The 21,793-nt window shown below is 40.3% G+C and overlaps 1 protein-coding gene across 1 annotated transcript; it reads left to right on the forward strand.

Annotated features, from left to right (window-relative positions):
- Nucleotides 1-16,365: 16,365 nt before the first annotated feature.
- LOC133127343 (claudin-11-like) lies at nt 16,366-20,830 on the forward strand. The gene is made up of 3 exons (XM_061240146.1): nt 16,366-16,823; nt 17,754-17,918; nt 19,290-20,830. The coding sequence occupies exons 1-3, from the start codon at nt 16,598-16,600 to the stop codon at nt 19,547-19,549; spliced, it is 651 nt and encodes a 216-aa protein (XP_061096130.1). The 5' UTR covers nt 16,366-16,597; the 3' UTR covers nt 19,550-20,830.
- The last annotated feature ends 963 nt before the right edge of the window (nt 20,831-21,793 follow it).

Here is a 21,793-nt window from a genome sequence, read left to right on the forward strand (position 1 = left end):
TGCAATTTGGCAGCCATCTTGAAAACATTCGAATGAGATGGTTTTCTTACATTTACATTTACATTTTAGTCATTTGGCAGACGCTTTTAATCCAAAGCGATTTACAAGTGCATAGGTTCTACCATAAGTCAAAGCATCACATCCAGAAACTAGCAAAATACACATGAAATGCTGTTCTAAACATAGTTGTCATCATAAGTGCTTTTCTTTTTTTTCTTTTTTTTTGGGGAGGGGGGTTAGACAAGGATAGGGATATCAGAAAGGAGGGGCAGGGGAAATCAGGAGGGAGGACTAAGGTAGAGTTTGAAAAGGTGGGTTTTGAGTCTGCGTCGAAATAGGGGGAGGGATTCTGCTGTTCTGACAGTGGTAGGCAAGTCATTCCACCACTGAGGAACCAGAACGGAAAACAGGCGTGAACGTGCAGCTCGACCGCCAGGTGCACGTAGAGAGGGAACCGTAAGGCGACCAGAGCTGGCAGACCGGAGTGGTCTAGCTGGGGAGTAGGGAGTGATCAGGGATTGTATGTAAGGTGGGGCAGTCCCCTTAGCAGCCTGAAATGCCAACACTAGGGCCTTGAAACGGATGCGTGCGGCAATAGGAAGCCAGTGGAGGCCAATGAGAAGCGGGGTGACATGAGCCGACCTGGGCTGACTGGTGATCAGGCGGGCTGCAGCATTCTGGACCAGCTGGAGGGGCTTGATGGCACACGCTGGGAGACTGGCTAGGAGGGAGTTGCAGTAATCCAGGCGGGAAATGACGAGCGCCTGGACTAGGAGCTGGGTGGCTTTCTCAGTCAGGAGATGACGGATACGGCTTATATTATACAGAAAGAACCTGCAGGTTCTGGCAGTGGAGGATACTTGTGGAGCCAGGGTGAGGCAGTTATCAAGAGTCACCCCAAGATTCTTTGCCGTACGGGAGGAGGACATGGTGTATAGCGAGAAGAGGAGAGGCCCAAGAACCGAGCCCTGCGGGACTCCAGTTCGTAGGGGGTGAGGGTCGGAGACTGAGCCCCTCCAAGTCACCTGGTAGGAGCGACCAGAGAGGTAGGAGGAAAACCAAGCGAGTGCAGACCCTGTGACACCCATCCCAGACAGCGATGAGAGCAGAATCTCATGGTTGACTGTATCGAAGGCGGCCGACAGGTCGAGGAAGATGAGGACAGAGGAGAGGGATTTTGCTTTAGCAGAGTGGAGTGCCTCAGTGACCGCGAGCCGGGCGGTTTCAGTGGAGTGGCCACTCTTGAAGCCAGACTGGTTGGGGTCATGGAGATTGTTCTGGAGAAGATAAGTGGACAGTTGGGAGCAGACCGCCCGTTCCAGAGTTTTAGCGAGAAAGGGAAGAAGAGAGACAGGCCGGTAGTTGTTCAGGGCAGAGGGGTCAAGAGTAGGTGTTTTCAGCAGGGGAGTGACTCTGGCCCTCTTCAGGGAAGAGGGCATGGTGCCGGAAGAGAGGGAGGTGTTGATTAGAGAGGAGAGAAAAGGGAGAATGTCATCAGATATAGATTGTAGGAGGGGAGAGGGGATGGGGTCAAGAGGACAGGTGGTTGGGCGGTGGGAAGTAAGGAGTTTCAGTGTGTCGGCGTCAGAGAGGGGAGAAAAGGAGGTTAGGGAGTTGGGGAGGGTAGGAGGGTCAGCAGGGGTGGAGGGTTGGGAGAAGGAATTGCGAATAGCATCAACCTTCTTTTCAAAGAAGGAGACAAAGTCATCAGGTGTGAGTGATGAGGGGGTGAGTGATGAGGGGGGTGGGGGGGGAGGGGGGGCCAGAAGAGAGGAGAAAGTTGAAAACAGTTTGCGGGGATTAGAGGCGGCCGCGTTAATTTTCGAGTGAAAGAAGGAAGATTTAGCTAGAGAGACAGAGGAATGGAAAGATGATAAGAGGGCATGGAAGGAAGCCATATCACTGGGGAGACAGGACCTTTTCCATTTTCTCTCCGCCGCCCGCAGTTCGGTTCGGACAGCTCGTAGAGCATCAGAAAGCCAAGGACTGGGGGGGGGAGGTCCGAGCTAGTTTGGTGGTGAGGGGACACAGAGTCTAAGGAAGATGAGAGGGAGGACATTGTAGCCGCATCATCGGGAGACAGTCGAGAGAAAACTGACATTCAGAACCATTTTAGATGACAACAAATGTGTTATGATGGAATTTGATTGGGAAAGTAGATTGTCAAACGAAGTGCATTTCAGATGTGTCACATCCATAACACAATGGCATCACATCCATAACACTGGAATCTCCTCATAGAAATCAAGACAAAGAAATAAATATTTTCAAAATTGTTCTTTTTATGTTCAGCCAAGCCTCCTGCATTAAATGGTGATCAAACTTTCTGCATTTCAATTCACAGTGTAATTTACAGTTTTAAAAAGTGTATAGTCCCCCCAAAACACCTGTCTTTTTGCATCATATCCATAACGCAAGTTTTTGTCACATTCTTACTAGCTTAACAATATTTTTTAAATCATGTTTTTGGTCCTTCCCCTCAGCCAAGTGGGTTTCTGAGGGATTTTTTTTTATTTGGTGTCCAAAATTGCTTGTTATGTAGGCCTATCTGATGGTTGGTTAACCTTCAATATCCTCTTCATATTGTTATTAAATGCAATGAACCTTCGTAGGCTGGCTACTCCCCATCCTAGGTTGGCAACACACTCTCCTAGGCTGGCGACTGACTTGGACTACTGATTTATGGTGATGCTGACGATAAACAAGGGGTTAAACATTTAGAGTGGGCTCCAGAATTACTGGCAAATTAAGAAAAAGGCTGTATTTTGTAATTCACACAAATCATAAACATTTTGGAAAATTATATACTTTTATTTCAACACATTAATTATCATGTTTCAATGTTTTTTAAATTAATTAATCTATTTTATTCTGAAAACGAAAGGTGTCAAAATTATTGCCACCCATATCAATTAATGTAAATTAAATCAAACAAAGTGAAATTGGCTATAAAATGTTACTTAATATAGTTAATCTAAGTCTAAAGGAACTAATATTGTTATTACATTTTGCTTAGCTGATGCTTTTATCCAGAGCGATGTTGGGTTAAGGGCCTTGCTTAACCCATTAATGCCCAGATTTTTACCAGATATTTCTTACATATAATCATTTGCACATCCTTGTATATGAACATGTTCATATGTTTTTTTAGCAATTTGTAATTGTATTTTTCAAGTAATGATGATTTGAATGTACGGCCACGTTAGTGGCCGATGGGCACATACCTTGTAAGAACCCCTATGCAATGTTAGTGTATTCTGTTGAAGATTGAGTGTAAAAATTAGAATCTCAGGCATATTGGGTCTTCTTTTAGCAATTAAAATTGTATTATTAAGTAACATATATGATATGGAACTATTCTCAAGAAAACATTGAAAATAATATGGATAAACTGAATTTCAGTCATAAAACGTATAATTTTATGGAACACAACTCTTATCAGGGAGGCAATCCTGTTATAAATTAAAGACCAATATTTGAAATTATTTTGGCTTTTAGCCCTTTAGCAGTAGGCGAACGTCCATCCGCCTACATTTGTAGTTATATTGATTCAGGCCTAGAAGAAAAAAATCATGGCGTGATGAAAACCGATCACCTTGTAAATTAATGTGCAACATCAAAGCAATCAACACAACTCGATGAGTTTTGGAAGATTGCCAACACTCCGATCTGATGGGTAGGTAACTTATAGGTAGGCTAACTGGGTAAAGTTGTTATTAAATTAGCCCAACGATGTTCCTCATTTTGAAGCACAGCTGCACAGGTAGTTGGAATCACTTTGTTAGCTCACTAACAAAGATAGCCTATGTAAAGCTCTTAGCCTACATGTACAATTAGCTTGTTAATACCTTTGCTACCTGCGTTTAAACAATCCCAAATGTTTGCCATTTGCTTAAATGGGCGATGGCTCTGGCTATATAGGCCGAAATGGCTCACTATTATTCACTAAATAGTAAACTAGATTGGCCGTCAGCCATCTTGTTCTTGTGTTCGATCAAAAATCAAATTTGACTCTTTTTACATAAAATTACATTTCAAGAGCACTAGAAATATCGCACCCCATAAAATCTTGTAAACAACCATGGTCACTAGAACGGTGGATACGAACCACAATGCTTTGCGACTAGCATTCCCCTAACTTTATTAGGCCTACACACAAACCTTTTTTTTATTCGCATTTTAAACTGTGAGAGACGATGGCGCGGTCCAGGAGTAATTCAAATTGAACAGCTCTTCTGGGTTTTTCCACGTTGATGACAAATAGGTTTCCATTGAGCATTATAATAAAGTAGTACAACTACCCTAATATAACCTAATACTATGTATTCGTTATTTAATAATCCCAAAACCCTGTTTGTCTAGTAAATGGTGTCGTGTCTAGGAAACGACACTGTTTGTTAGCTAGCTAGCTATGTCTTATAGCTAGTTGACAGTAGGGTTGCCACACGTTCTGGTTTTCCCGGGATTGTTCTCTTTTTCAGCGAAAAACTATTCTTTCCCAGGACACGAATTTTCCCGGTTTTTTGTACTTCTAACTGTTAGAGTTCCAAATAAAATTGGATTCTTCTACTGCTATTCAGTTTTTTCTTCTTTATGTTTAGACATCTAGTCTGTAAACAGGTAAAAATGAGTAAAACACATCGACGATTGGCCATATGCCTATACTTCTTCTTAATTAGTAGCAGAGATACGAAAGTGTACCTCATCACCTAGCAACTGCTGCATGGGCTGTCAGTCTGGCGTGTGCATTCACTTCAACGACCCCAGTTGCTACCTCAGCTAGCGACTAGCCTAGAGGTAATCGCCTAATACGTATGATTAATTTTTTATTCATTTTGTCGGTTTTGTAAAATAGAGGGAGATACGGACGAGGAGGACGAGAGAACAAAAACGATATACAGCGTACAACTCAGACTGGGCAAAAAGAGAGCACTTTTCTGAATAGATAAGGCCAACCCAAGGAGACCCGTTCTCTGCCACATGTATTTTGTGTCCAGCCAAGATCTCAGTTAAATATGATTATTATATGCACATCTCCCTGATTCCCCCTCTGGTTGCCACAAGGTGCATCTACGTCAGGACAAATAGGGGGTGCTACAACTGTTAACATAGTATTTTTGCAAATATGGTTTAACGCCCCGCGTCGCGTGTCAAATGTCCCGGTTTTTCACAAATCAAATGTGGCAACCCTAGTTGACAGTAATGTTATTTGTAACGAACGAGTAGGTCACATCCAGTCTATAAACTAGAAGCATTCAACAGCATTCTTCTGAAGCCATGTCCTGTTCCAATTCATGGGTACCAAAGACGTCACTTCCGGAATGCCCGCCGCCATATTTGTGTCCAACTGACACTTTTCGGTGGCGGCACGGATGGTGCAGTGGGTAGCACTGCCGCCTCACAGCAAGGAGGTCCTGGGTTCGAATCCCCGTCGGCCGGGGCCTCTCTGTGCGGAGTTTGCATGTTCTCCCCGTGTCTGCGTGGGTTTCCTCCCACAGTCCAAAGACATGCACGTTAGGCTGATTGGAGAGTCTAAATTGCCCGTAGGTATGAGTGTGTGAGTGAATGGTGAGATAGTGAGATGGTGAGAATGCCCTGAGATAGACTGGCGACCTGTCCAGGGTGTATTCCTGCCTTTCGCCCATTGTATGCTGGGATAGGCTCCAGCCCCCCGCGACCCTGATCAGGATAAGCGGGTTCAGATAATGAATGGATGGATGGATGGATGGATGGATGGATGGATGACACTTTTCGACCGTCATGGCAGCGAATAGAGCGCCTCTAAGCGAAACAGAAAGAAAGCGATATTTGGAAAAAACGGTGATTATTGGTTGTGATCCTTATTTATTACCTTTAACTTTATTTTGTCCCTTAAAATCTGCGAAGCGTCTGCCCCAACTTACTTTCCCCGACATACTTTCCCCGACATCTACATTTATCTGATACATAATCCATCCCCATACACCGGAGACAGCCTTAAGGCTTTCAAGAGTACGGATGCCTATCAATACTCAGTTGCAGGATGGGTCAACGACACCAATATATGGCATCTGGAAACAAAAATATATTTGTGATCACAGGACATGTAAGTATTTGTATTTTATTTATTTATCCAGAAAGGTCCCATTGAGATACGAGATCTCACATTCACACAGTTACACACATTCACACATATGGTCATTTTAGAGTCACCAATTAACCTAAGTACAACAACAATCATCAACCGTGTTATTTTGATGGTGGTTAAGTCTAGAGTGATAGTGATTGCTTTGGCTTTGTGCGTTTCATTTACATGTGGCTATTAACGTTAGGCTTTACACAGTTCTCGGTCGCTCTGATCAGAAATGCAGGACAACCAGCCTCGGGTCTGAAACTAGGCATAGCCTAGTCTACTACGTAATTGCGCCTCCTTGAGTTTGTTTAAAATAATGACATCGCTCCCATTATTTAACCAAGTAACATTGTCAACAAAATGTGGAACAATATTTTTTATCTTGTGACTAACTGGCTGACCACTAACATCCCTAAATTATAATAAAGTGCTGCATTTTTCACTTAACAGGTCAATCATTCCCAGGCTCTGAACACAAAAGCAACATGTCCATGGATAGTGGTGCAGGAGATCGGGACAGTGGTGATGGCACATTGCACATGTACTATATATATCAACTTTATCGTGGATCTTCCTTCGTCTTCTCTGGTCGTTTTGGTTGTGGCGCGCAGCTGAGACCGGACACAAAGATGGCGGCGGTAAAACACAGTGACGTCACATGGTACCCATGAATTTTTGGATATAAATGTGTAGGGGTTGTCTTTTAGATGTTTTACTCGCTTCTATACGAATAACGTAACATAATGTAACGTCATTGCATACTGTACGTTATCTAGCCTTTGTGAAACTGCATCGCTTATTGTTGAATTGGTTTATAAATATTACGTAGGCCTATCGTGTCAACCAGGTGTCAGAAGTGTTAGAACAAAGAAAGCTTACTTAATATTTATTTAGGCTATTAATTTTATGTATTTATTTCCCCAGTAATCCCATATTTAATCGGAAACGTGCGGGAGGCCTGTGGACTTGGCGTCCAATTGCTTGCCACTGAGAATGAGTGGGTCAGATGGAAAGGAAACGTAAGTAGCTAAAATACGTATCATCACAACATTCTGAATTGTGACTGTTACAACCAGAAAATTAGTAAAACCATCATTATCACCATTTTTCCCCAGGGTGTATGTCAAGCTGAGGTTCTGGATGACCCGCTTTGGACAGATGGAAAACTAACTGAGGTTTCGACTGCAGTGAGTATAATTACGATCTTTAGAACAGCTAGAATTAGCTACTTTTATAAGGTTGAAATTGTGTTTTATGAGTTTGTGTTCAGCACATACAAATCCGTATTAAATACTGGACGTAACACATACGCTCAAATTAATGGACAGCCTGCACTTTAACCTCATAATCACTGTTTCATTTCAAATCCAATGTGCTGGACTACAGAGGCAAAATAACAGAAATCCGTAGGGACTGCAACTGTAGCTGGCTAATATATTGAACACCTTGTTTGTTTTTTTTTGTCCAGTTGATGGTCATTCCACCAAAGGAGTTTCAGACAGACTCCACATTAATGTGGATGGCCACAATGAGAGTTGCCATTTTCAACTTTTCAACAGCTCTGGCCCTTATCTGGGGAGCAGCGGCCATCGTAAGTCTTCATTCATTTTTAAGTCAAGTCCCTATAGGCTGCACTGCTCTGCATTACTTTGCATTGTATGAAATTATTCATTTCGATTCATTTTCCATTTGTCTTTTTATCTAGGTCACAAAATGGACGTGCCTGGGTAAAAATTTTTCCAGATAGTCTTTCAAAGAGCAATTTTTCCACATCTTAGATGCCATTAATGCCATAATTTAATGTGTGACATGGTTTGCTTCATTTAAAAAAAATAATTTTAGTAAAGGAAAATGTGTGGCTGAAAGAAGAAAATGAAAAGTTGAGGATGTCCTGTGAGGCGTTGCACAAGGCACTGGACATACGTGAAAGGGTACATTTTATAATTCCCCTTTTCAAGTACATGTTGGGTATTAGGACCACCTTTAGTAATTATGTAAAAAATACACACTGATCAAAAACATCTTTAGCATTGCAAGAGAAGCACCTCAGAACATACAGTAATGAACAAGCATTTGCATGGACTTCTAGGCAGGAATTGGCAGCTGCTTGTCTTTGCCCCATCACAGGAATCTCAGAGGGACATCCATTACTTAACACAGCACATGAATGAGGAAATTAGCAATCTCAGTGCTACAGTGCAGAAGGAAATAGGCAGCCAAAGGGAACGGATTAAATCCATTTACCGCACATATGACTCCATCATAGAGCTGCAGCAACAGGAAATGGATGCTCTACGGCGGCAAGTATCAACCAAAATACGGTCCAGTCAGGGCTGGCTTCTCACGCTCCAACCTTTACACATGAGAAGCATGCTTTCAGCTTTCAGATCATTGTTTCTTTCAGGATGAAGTGTCTTTGCCAAAAAATAAGCTTCATTAAAGGTCCAATAGGTAATTTCGGACGGTCGGACGGTCAAGAGAGGAATAGCAGAAACAAACACCTTCAAACCACAACACTGTTTATCCCTCCCCCTTCTCTGTGAATGTAGAAATTCCAGGCAGAGCAGGCAGAGGGTCAACATGTCAGTGAGCCTTTTTCAAATATAGGAAGGGATTTACAATGGTCTTGTAACAGTGTTTTGAACCACAAATCTTACCTATTGTACCTTTAATAAACCATTTTAAAAAATCTAAAGCCATAGTAAACCTTGCCGCCTAATCCTTCTGCTGGAGATGTTTTAAATTGTTCGCTGCTGTGTGCAGAAACCGAGGTTTAATTTAGCTGGAGGAGTTATGGTGAGAGTGAAGGGATAATATGAAGCCTCTATGCTCTCTGTGCTATAGGAAGCTGATTGAGGAGTGTTCTAAAAGTTAGGCCTTTCAGAACCCAACCTCATCATTTCAAGACGCTGGATAAATTAGGAACTGAAGGTAAGTAGTTGAAATGTCCTGGATTATAATAATTATAATGATGGCAATGGCCTGTGCAGTGGAAGACCAAAGACCATGTTTTAACTGTGTTGTAGGAAGATGGACCAGCCTGAGATCAAATGGACTACACTTGACAATTTCATTCCCCTTCAAACTGAAAGTCTGAATCAGTAAATGGACTAAACTTGACTAATTAATTCCCCTCCTTCAAACTGCCTTTGCACTGTATTTTGCCTCAAAAAGCCTTTGCATCTGGATGACCAAAAAAGAGAAAGAGGCAAGACTTCAACACTCAGTACCCCCCCCCCCCCCCCATTACAGCGCTTTTAGTTCGTGATTTTTTTTTTGTTTTGTTTGTACGCATTGTTTGATTTGATTAAAGGCTTTGCAAAACCCCAAACATGTACTCTTTTTTATTGTGTTATTTTATGTTTTTAACAAGAAAAAAAGAAGGTCAGAAAGTAGAAGCTGAGCTCCAAGCTGAGTCCTGGACATTGATAGTTCACATCTTGTGTCATTAACCAGGGTTTTGCTGTGACAGAACATAGTTGACGTCATTGACTTCATTCATATGAGTGGGCATAAGCTGTCCATGGTTATATAGCTTCATATAGCTCCTGTAGGCTACTATCCAAAGGTTCAACCTGGTGGAGCAGTTTGCTCATTTACACACTTTCCATAAAAAAGAAACGGAGCTAGATAGGTTCATTTTCCATTTACATTAACATTGGTACACAATTATCCATTTGTTCCCAACTAACTCCACACTTAAAATACAGAATCTGTGGCTATGTCATTGCTCTGGTGACCGCTCACCAGGAAGTTCCCACTCATGAATGATCAGACAGAGTACAGACATTTCACTTTCTGGCACTCCTTCAAAAGACCTGCACCTTCTATTAATTACCTCTTCAGTTTTTAGCAAACCCCAAATGACTTTGCACATTTGCACATCTCTTGAGTTAGTAGGAAGGCAATGCAAGTTTCCAAATGCAGCAGCTCGGTAATTCATCTTTATTATTGCCTGAGTAATCCCGGTAGGGAATTATATGTGCCTGTGGGGGTAGAGTTTAAAAGCAATTTGAATTGATTTGGAAAAGCTGCCTCAGGCAAACACATGATCTGTGGGGCAATTATTCAAATGCTTGCATAACACAGGATGGGGGTGCGGGGGAGGGGGCAATGATAAACTTTATGTGCCTGTGACCACAGAATTTCTATAGTAACCAGATGACCAGCTCCTGCATTCCTTTCTGAATGCCTTCCCCACCACCAAATAGGCTACCTTGACTTACTGTATTCACCAATGGGAGTACACTTGTAGGGAAACAATAAATATCTTCAGCGTATCAATAAATTTAGCTAGAGCATTATACCACCAAAGTAATAACATGAAAAAGTATAATAGGATACTAATATGATCCAGAATTTTACAGCAACAGGGTTAGCCGTTAATTTTTAAGCAGCTGAAATTAACAGCGATGTATCGCCACATGGCAGTTTCAGCACTGGACAGCAAATATACGATCCATCCATAGCTTAGTCTACAGCAGACTACTTTCGGTAGTGGCAAACCTCTCAGCCAGGCTTGATTTGGATGTCCTGTCTTTATATTTTTAAACGAAGTGTAGCTACTGTAGCCTACTGTAAAACTTTTCGCTGTAAATTTACAGTAATTTACTGGCAGCAGCTTTGCCAGCAAAGTACTGTATTTTTCAGTCTCTTACTGTATTTTGGAATTACAGTATATTACTGGAAATAAATGTGCAGTTCATTACTGTATTCTAATACATTTACAGCACAATACTGGTCACAGTTTTGTCAGTAAATTACTGTATATTTACAGTATGTGAACTGTATTTGAATCTGCAGTATGTATCCTGTATATAATGATAATTAAAGAATGTTACTGTAATACTAGTACTACCACTATTAATAATAATAATAATAATAAGGAGAATGATAAGAAGACGAAGAAGAAGAAGAAGAAGAAGAAGAAGAAGAAGAAGAAGAAGAAAAAGGGACAATATTCATGTTAAAATATTTATCATATTATCACCAGTGCAACACAAGCAAAACTAGACCTTTACTCCCTGACTGTTTTCTTTGTTTTGTTCTTTTGAAAGATTGTCAATTTTTTATTTAAATGACAGTGCATACAATATTTGGTAACTCACTGTGATGATTTTGTTTTTGTGAGAAAGAAACAGCAAACTAACTGCTTTTAGGCTTTTAGGTATGACTGTATTACAGTAAAGTGAACACATCAATTATGCAACTGTACAACAACGTAAAACAGTTTAAATAAGAAAAAAACACTGGGGCTTTAGTCACTGAACGAGTACATAAGTGAATGCATGTTTGAATGAGTGGGTTGAAGTCACTGAGCTTCTTGATGAGTGTGCAGACATGCGGATTCACTGATGTCGCCTTCTTTTTGACCATCTTCCCACTCTTCTTGCTTTGCACCTTCTCATGGCTTGCTTTTGTGCCCCTCTCAGGATTTATGTCAATGCAGGCTCTGGAAAAAAATATAGAATGACAAAAATATTATCCTTTTAGGTGATATCAATGTGACATCAAGCAAGGGCCTGTACAGTACAAAGGGGTCCTTTTTCATCTGTTGTTTTGTCTGTTACTTTTGGATACTGTATTTGTACCTTATTCTCCAGTAAGTACTTTTGAGAAAAAAAAGAAAATTTAACCATGGGATTGTCACATTTCACACCAATGATCAAGTTACAAAGAAGAATGCAATGGAAAGGAAATAGTATTAGCCATAACAATATTAGTTGAGGCAGCAGTAATGTTCTTGAGTCAGAGGTACCAGTAGTTATCACTAGGTTATTGGACAATGGCGATGTGTGAAGAAAAATAAATCAAGTCAAGCTGTGTTGTAGAGTATGTGTGAAAAAGCTCCGACCTCTGAATGAATTCCAGTGTGCACGCTGCATGATGTTGATACTGAAGGTTGAAATTGTAGTAGGAGAAGACGACAGCAAACCCAAGCACAAAGGAAGTTCCTTCACACAGCACCTTTTTTTCTATGCTAATCATCCATCGCTGGTTTGTCTGTGTCATTGGACCTGAAAAAATGATTCCAGATTAACATTTTATATAAATGGCAGAAATTATGCAATCAGTCTCTTCTGATTATGTTTGTATGAAAATGTGTGGCAAATCAATTACTACAAATTTGAGTGATATGTAAAAGGACATGTTTGACCAGTAGTATTGTTTCAATAAGACAAGATAATAGTTACTATAGTACTATAAGACTACAGGAGATATAACAGTCAAAACCATAATTTATTTTTGTTCTGTTTATATTGTTCTGTACGAATCCCCGTCGGCTGGGACCTCTCTGTGTGGAGTTTGCATGTTCTCCCCGTGTCTGCGTGGGTTTCCTCCGGGTACTCCGGTTTCCTCCCACAGTCCAAAGACATGCAGGTCAGGCTGATTGGAGAGTCTAAATTGCCCGTAGGTATGAGTGTGTGAGTGAATGGTGTGTGTGCCCTGCGATGGACTGGCGACCTGTCCAGGGTGTATTCCTGCCTTTCGCCCAATGTATGCTGGGATAGGCTCCAGCCCCCCTGCGACCCTGTTCAGGATAAGTGGGTTAAGATAATGGATGGATGGATGGATATTGTTCTGTATTGTTGACAAATAAGTTAGATCACATCTGCTTTTTAAACTCGTTCAAGTTAAACGGAATGCAAATATGCAAGGTAGGCTGAAAATGCTGAACAGAACAATAATTAACTACTTTAGTGTTTGGGAGCACTTGTTTTTTTGCCTAGTATGGTACAAGTGAATCTGATGTGAAGTTCCAGTTTACTAATTTAATTGGGTTTGTATGTTTTTTGCTTTGTGAGAGATTAGAAATTAGATCTATTCCCAGCCACATTTAAAATTTGGCCTTCATGACAAATAAAATAAAATATTCCATTGGCATTGTTCTTAGAATGAGTTTGTTTGTTGTATAGAGCACAGTTACTTAAGAGTTAAGAGGCAAGTAAGAGAAAATCCTGTAAAACCAAAGAGTATGTTATGTACGGCGCTGAGGACCCAGACGCAGACCAGGGATAATCCAAAAACTGAGACGGGTGCGTTGGACCCAAAATGCACGACTCAGAAACAGGGGTGTAATAAAGTCCCATCAGGGCTTTATTCAGGGAATGTCTAGTGAGTGTAGTCAAAAAAACAAACAATGTACATACATGTAAAATCCAGCCAAAACCAAAGTACAGTACCGAGGGCGAAGGCAGTCTCATAATCAGTACACCATGCAAAAAGTCCAGTAGCCAGGAAAGCTGTCAGCGGGGCAGAAGTACAGGCGGACGGTAGGCAGGCTCAGGGTCGATGACGGCGCATGAGTCAAGACCGAAGTCTGCTCTGCGGGGCAAAAGCACAAAGACAGCAGGCAAAATCGTGGTACGAGGCAGGCAACAAAACAGATATCAATAATCTTTGGTCAATAAACAGGCTTGGATCATAACGGGTAGACAATGGCTTGACAAAAAAACGCAAAAGCGGTGCACTGACGAACAGGAGGCAACAATTACGCAAAGACAAAACATGGAACTGAGCTTACATGCAGGTGTAGACAGGTGCAGACAATTAGCTTGAGAGCAGCATGCAAATGGAAATCAGGTGTGGAGGATTGACAAGTTAACAAGATAATTAGTAAACGTTAGTAATAAACCTATCCTGCCCTAGCGTTAGTAAATTAGTAAATGACATGCACAAGAAACGTAAGGTAACATGAACACATGGTTAGAATGTTAGTATTACCCAATCCTGATCTAGCGTTAGTAGATTAGTAAGTAGACAAGGGAAATTGAAACAATTAGGGAAGCGTGAGTGACAGAAAGGGGGAGAGAGAAAAAGCATGAATGCAAGGTTTGCAGAAAGACACAAAAAAGTGTATGTTAAACAATTTATGAATGAATGAATAATTGCATCCATTTACCTTGTGCAATAAACATTTGCTGGTGCTGTAGGCTAGGCGACAGTAAATGGTTCTACAGCATCTCTAGAAATAAAAATTGGGCTAAAAAAAAAAACAACTGTGAAACTTTATTTTCCAACATGTGTAAAGTAGTGTTATTTATTCATGATTCAATGGATTCAACAAAAGTCTTACATGAAAATAAAAATATTTCCCCAAAAAGCAGGCTTCACAATTATTGGTACCCCTGGTTTAATACTTTGTGGAAACACCCCTGGCAAAGATGGCAGACATTAGGTTAGAGAACCCATTTTGCAGAATGTTTGATCATTCCTCAACCATACTAAAGCTTACCATACTTCAGCTTATACTAAAATTCTCAAACTCTGTATTTGAGGCCTCATTAAACTGGTTACCTCATAGCACCTTTATTTGATACTCAGTACCATGTATAGTGTGTACACAATACAGTAAATACACTCCACTGTGACCACTTTATTTGGTTGACCTGTACACCAGCACGTTAATGCAAAATATCTAATCAATCAGAATGGGAAAGAAATGTGATCTCAGTGACTTTGTAATGATTGTTGTTGCCATACAGGGTGGTTTGGGTATCTCATCAGGGGGGGGGGGGGGGGGACAACCCAAATAACCATGTGTTACAACAATGGTTTGCAGAAGAGCACCATTACAATGACTGTATTCTTTGTTCAGAACAGCACTTCATGTGTATTTTACTAGTTATGGATATGATGCTTTAGCTTGTGGAAGAACCTATGCACTTGTAAATCGCTTTGGATTAAAAGCGTCTGCCAAATGACTAAAATGTTAAATGTAAATGTAAGAGCATTTCTGAACACACATCGAACCTTGAAGTGGATGGGCTACAGCAGTGGAACAGTAAAAAGTTTTTAAAAGCAAAGTAAAAAAAAAGGAATAAAGTGGTCACTGACTGTATAATTGTTTCTGTATCTGTCCTGTTTGTATTAATGTTTATTCTTGTTATTTATTCATTTTCATACATCCTTGGTTATTGTTTTCCATCACAGTTTCTCATATGTGATCCCCTGTTATGTCTGCGTCTGAATGTTTACCAGCCGATTCACTCCCCTGTCTGCATGTCCCACTATTTGGGTGTTTACGGTAGTTTTTGGGATTTCAACATTCCTTCCAACCTCGCAGTTCTTACTCGCAGTGCTTAGCCCCTGAGGCTCACTTCCCTGATCAGTTTGAGGATGCCTTCCAGGCCTCTAAGCACTTCCTCCAGCCAGGTTCTGGCCTCTGTGGACCCAGGGCATGTGGGGGTGTTAGGTTAGAGTGCTGGGGGGAACTTGGCTGCAGCTGTGGCACAACAGGTGCATTCAGGGTGCTCACTAGTTGAAGTGTAAACATTGATGTGTAGTGAACATTTCTCAGTGGAAATTATAATTATAGGGTTTGATCCGGTTGCAAGTGGCCATTTACCAGGGTGGAGCCTAATTGTAATTGAATGTTAAAATAGCATTTTTAAGACTTAACTTAAATAAGAGCATATTGATTAATCTCAGACTTTTTTTTATCAAAATGTCTTTTTTGTTTATGTTTGCAATATAGCACAATATGAACTTGGGAATGTTATACTTCATGGCATGCATAGCTATATCTGACATAATGTGGCTTCCACAATCCCTTGGAAACATGTAGCACCTAATTAAGATAAATTCACTGCTTGTTACAATTCTGAGATTGCAATTATGGTTGGACCGAAAACCAGCATACACAGGGGGTCCTCAGGACCGAATTTTGGAACCACTGGCCTACATAAAACATTTTGCATCGGTAACTTCATTTAGTGCCTCAGACGCAGGCTGTAGCTTGTCTTCAGCCACTAGATGGTAGTGGTGTTTAAATAATGGGTAAAATAAACTGTAGTAATCCAGTCCCCAGGATGTAAATTTAATGCAAAGCACTGGATCTCCCACAACATTTCACAATATATATATAGTCGTTATAGTAGTTATTCAGTAATAGAATTAGGTGGATCAGGTGGCATGTCGTGCCACAATTGGATCATTTCGAACTGTTGCGCAAAAGAGTTTCGCTTTTAAATTTAGCCTACATAACAAGGAAATAAAATAGGCCTACACGTTTTTGCGTTTACGCAATTTGAATAAGAAGAAAAAGAAGAAGTTGGTTAATTCGGCTATTTGTATCACACTTGTGCTATTGCAATGAATAAAAAAACCGAAGGGAGAAAGGCACAAGCGCTAACATTGTCTCTCTTCAATCTGATTGGCAGAAAGTTTTGGGGGAACTTTTTCTCGTCTCGGGTTGGGTATAAAAGCCGTGATATTAGATTTCAAGAGAAATCTTTTTGGCTTTGCGTGCGTTGTACCGAATGGAATTATCACGACCACATACTACTGTTAGATATTCCTCATTTGGATGGACTCTTGAAGGATATTATAGGCTTTTCACCTTTCTTTAATATTACCAGTATCTGAAATATTTTCCATTATCTGTCTTTGGATCTTACAGGCAGATAGTGCTTCATTTTCCATACCATTTGCACGAAACACGTTTTCTCTTTAGGCTACTGAGTATATTGACCCAGCTGCAACATGTCGCAAAGCTGTCTGCAGTTCAGCGGATTTACTGTGAGCTGTATAGGCTGGGTCGGAATAATTATCGCGACTGCTACCAACGACTGGGTTGTGACCTGTAAATATGGCATGAACACCTGCAAGAAGATGGACGAACTGGGCGCCAAAGGTTTATGGGCCGATTGCGTAATTTCTACGGCGCTGTATCATTGCAGTGCTTTAAATGAGATCCTCGCCTTACCTGGTAAGATTTTAATCACCTGTCTGACTGAGTGCATTGCGTTCTAAACAAGCAAATGTAATTCGGCCAACATGTGGTGCCCTATTCTTTGTTTTTTCTTTAAAATAAATGGAAAAGAAAAAGCCATGGATCCTGTTACTGAATTATTTATACATTTATCGAAAAATCGAAATGTCGAAACGTGTTCAACTGATTTTAGCCTACACGTATTTAAGGAAATAATTAAGTTTGTTTACTCAAGCGTTCAAAAAAAATTCCTTTACACATAATTTTGAACTTTGTAAACATTGCTGTCCTGCTTAGCTTAATTTAAAGATACACAAACAGGGTGGTTTGAGTGTCTCAGACCACCAGAGTATCTGTGCTTTTCACGCTCAGCAGTCTCTTGGGGTTGCAGAGAATGGTGTGAAAAACCATGAACTACTTCGCGTCTTAAGAGGACAATAAAAGCAATCGAGGGGAAAAACGTATTAATTTGACTGAGTAAAACAAACAAACTTATGTCATGGGAAAGGTTGTTTGAAAGTGACATTGATTTCCACCGATATAAGGGAAAATAAACTTGCCATAAATCAAGTAAGTTTTTTTTCATTAGGTTCATTAGCTATTAGTTGTCGGTAGATCTATTGTTCTTCCATGAACTGTAGTATCCGTTGTTTTAATGAGTATGCATTTGTCTTCAGCCTCAATAGAAAGATCGATTCACTTATGGTGCTTGCACTGCGTGTGCTTGTGATTATTTGAAACGCAAACATCACAACTTGGTTTGCGGAAACAATTCCGATATAGCCTACTTCTCACCGATCGCCCATTTTCCATTTGTCGTCGTGCTTGCTCTGAATAATAACATTGGACCCATATTTTGACATTTTCATTAAAACTGGCTTAAAAAATAATAATCATCATTGTAATTGCACCCGATTTTGTTCGCAGCGTACATCCAGACATCTCGTGCACTGATGATCACAGCTTCCATCCTCGGGCTGCCCGCCATGGCGCTCGTGTTGATGGCAATGCCCTGCATTAACCTGGGAAATGACCACGAGAGCGCTAAACACAAGCGTTCGGTTCTGGGAGGGGTATTGATTCTCCTAATGGGTGAGCCCACCTTTTACTACGGAATGCTGCTTGTCTTGCCATTTAACTGTGTATTTGTTTCACTTACACCCTTACCGTTTATAGCTTTAGCTACAGTATCTGCATAGAGCATTTTTTATGTATAGATTAAAAAAAAACATAAAAATTGGCCTACATATGAAAATAAATAAATCAATCATTTTAAAAATGTGTATATGTATATGAGAATTTAGTCAAAAAGAAAATAATTCAGTTAAAAAAGGCACCACTGTTTAGAATTGGTACCATCCTCTGTGGATTTCAAAGCCTTACCAGACACCTAACTACCATTGTTTTAAAGTATATACTTTAGACATACTGTTGGTTAGTGTTTTCTAATCTTCCACCCAGCTGTTTCCTACCGGAGGCACTATCTCATCACTGCCTCACCTTAAGCCTTGAACTGTAATCAATGACATGGAGTGTTACTCAGTCCTAACTGAAGCACAAGCTTCCTACATCCTGTTTCATAAAGAAATTATTTCCAAATCAGAAATGAAACCGTATAATCAGGTAATCATTCTGGTGGTTGCTGAACTCGCCAAACTGTTTATTAAGTAATTGAAAACTGACACTTGATATTATTTTTAAATCAAAGTTCATGGTGAATATTGACTTCTGGCTATAGTCATTTAAACAGAAAGCCAACTGTGCTGATTGTCAGTACAAATACATTTGTACTGACTTAATAACATGAGACAACATTTTCAGTTAAATGTTTGCATTTGCTGAAAGCCTCAAAAGATAGGAAATTAAATTGATCAGTCCTATCAGCCTGCTGTCCATCAAGGTATCAGCACAGATCTCTGACAAAAGCTACACTATATTACATTATTATACAAATGCCATGTATAATGCCTTCTGTACGTCAAACAAGATGTAACGTCACTGGACATCAAACAAGAAATGGCTACACTGACGGTGATTTTAAAAATGCCTACATACATAATATAAGCATTTAATGTAAATAAGCTCAAGTGAAAAAAGTGTAACAGTGCTCCTTTATGATGGGTGTCAAATAGCATGGTTTTACACTCACAGAAATAAAGGTATGAAAAGTGCCTAAGAATGTACAAATGCGTGTCGCTGGGGCAGTACCCTATATGTATATAAGATTGTCCCCCTAGCCAGCAATATTTATATTAATAATTTTATTTGTATTTTTTATTTTGCTTCTAAAATGTTCTCATTTGTACCCAAAGAGAACATTACTGTACATTTATAGTACATTTGGGAAATTTGATCCTTGAAGAGCAAAAATGTGCCTACAATGTCACTTCATTTCTGAGAGTGTAGTGTGCAGTTTGTAGATTGATTGGTAATGCCTTTTTTTATCTGTGCCCTTCTGCCCAGCTCTGTGTGGGATTGTGTCGACCGTGTGGTTCCCCATTGGCGTGCACCACGATCACAGCCTCATGTCCTTCGGCTTCTCCCTGTACGCCGGCTGGGTGGGCTCCGCTTTCTGTCTGCTGGGGGGCTCTGTCATAAGCTGCTGCTCCAGTGACCGCCCGGCCCAGTATGCAGAGAACCGCTTCTACTACTCTAAACAGGGTGGGGCCAACCTCGCCCCAGCCTCCTCCTCCACCAACCACGCCAAGAGCGCACACGTCTGAACCGGGTGGACAGGTCGGGTCGAGCCACCCTAAGCGCTCCCTCCAATCCAAATGGAAAATTAACTCCATGGGTCAGGAGCCTGTGGTATTATGGAGCGGCTTTGTACATTTGAGTGATACGGACAGTGAAGTGAAATACAAACACTACCCCCCCCCCCCCCCCCACCACCTCCACCCTTTTCAGGAAGATCAGTTTAATTACATCAGACTTATGGTAAAAGGTTCTTGCATTGGCATTCACCCCAAACAGATCTCACGGGGCTACTCACACCAGTGTGAGAAACACCAGAACTGGTATTTACATGGGATCTCCAAGGGAACTTACCAAAAACTTCTCTTGACTATTGCATTTTGATACAAATTTATATTTTTTCATATTGCAAATGTTAACTTTCCATTGGGAATATTTCTTTTTTTCAGGAATGTACACTCAGTGAGCAATTTATTAGGTAAACCTGTACTCCAGCTTGTTAATGCAAATATTTAATCAGCCAATCATGTGGCAGCAACTAAATGCATAAAATCATGCATACGTGGTCAAGAGGTTCAGCTGTTGCTCAGACCAAATGTCAAACTAGGGAATAAATGTGATCTAAGTGACTTTGACCATGGAATGATTGTTGGTGCCATACAGGGTGGTTTGAGTATCTCATAAACTGCTGATCTCCTGTGGTTTTCACGCACAACAGTCTCTAGAGTTTGCAGAGAATGGTGTGAAAAACAAAAAACATTCAGTGAGCAGCAGTTCTGTAGGAAAAAAACATATTGTTAATGAGAGAGGTCTGAGGACAATGGCCAGACTGGTTGAAGCTGACAGGAAGCTGACAGTAATGGGAATAACCACGCAGTGGATAGAAACAGCCATAGCTGAAAAATAAGTCTAATATACCTAATAAAGTGCTCACTGAGTGTATCATTGTATGTTCAAACCAGTTATTGTGAGTACAAATGATCAAATTATATAGCTACAATTGGAATGATAAATGTAGGACCTGCCCACTGTGAAGGACTTTGCTTATATTTTGGCCTCCTGTGGAAAAATGTGTGGAAAATTACCTTAGACTGCACTGACTGATCTATGACTGACACATTGCTTGAGTGGGTGTGGTGCCACTGCTTTGCACAGGAGATAATCTATTGGAGCACCTCACTTACAAATTACTTCTCCTCTTCAAAATCAGAATTTGACATTCAAGAAGGGTGGTCTTCTTTATTTATTGCAATATGTTTAGTCCAGTTATGCTCAGTGTGTTGTTTCTTTTATTAAAAATATTTTTCTTCAAAAAACTGCAGTAGCAGTGTTTTTTTATTCCAGGTGTGTGGCTATGGTAAATATATACAGTATATATACAAACACTACCCGTTTTGTACCCATTCACATTCTAGTACAAACAGGTTATTTGTTCTATCATAATAATGAATTGCTTATTTATTGTATACACTTCTATTTTATATTTGTAATCAAACAATTCACATGTGGTTAAAGTGCTCATATATTCAGCTTTTATGATACTTTTATACATTTTGGTTTCACCATGTAGAAATTACAGCAATTGTTATACATAGTCCCACCATTCCAGGGCACCATAATGTTTGGGACATATTCATTATGTGAAAGAATTTAAGTCATGTTTAGATGCTTGTGGTATATTCTTTACATCACTGACTGCTTGAAGGACTGTACCGCAGCAATTTTCGGCTCCTGCTAGCTTCAGGGGTTAGTTGCCTTAAGTTTTCTCTTCAGTTTATGAAAAGCATGTTCAATTGGATTCAGATCAGATGAATAACTTGGCCAGTCAATAATTTCCCTGTTTTTGGCTTTGATTGTCTCTGGTGCTGTCTCTGGTGTATCTGGTGCTTAATCCTCGGCGTGATCCATGATTTATCTGAAGGACAGGTCCTTTTCGTCTTCATAGGGAAGTGTCTTTCAATTTGAGGCAGGATGCTGTTATAGAAGGCATTGGCTGTATCATTGGTGCTCATTGCTATAATCAAATTATTATTTTTTTGTTCGAGAATAATGAACAGTAATGAACAGAAATTACAAAACAAGATAAATTAAGATTGCCTTTCCCAAAATCCCCTGGACTGAGTTGAAATATCATGTTATTATATTTTCAATTGTTTTTCAGTGAGTGAAACAAAGAGAACATGAACTGGCAAGTCCCAAACCCAGTTCTCCTGCATCAGAGACTATTATGCTAATCACTATACTAAATTAGCTGGAAGCAATGGCCACCACTT

The sequence above is a fragment of the Conger conger genome, chromosome 4, assembly GCF_963514075.1.
Source record: "Conger conger chromosome 4, fConCon1.1, whole genome shotgun sequence".
Lineage (NCBI taxonomy): Eukaryota > Metazoa > Chordata > Actinopteri > Anguilliformes > Congridae > Conger > Conger conger.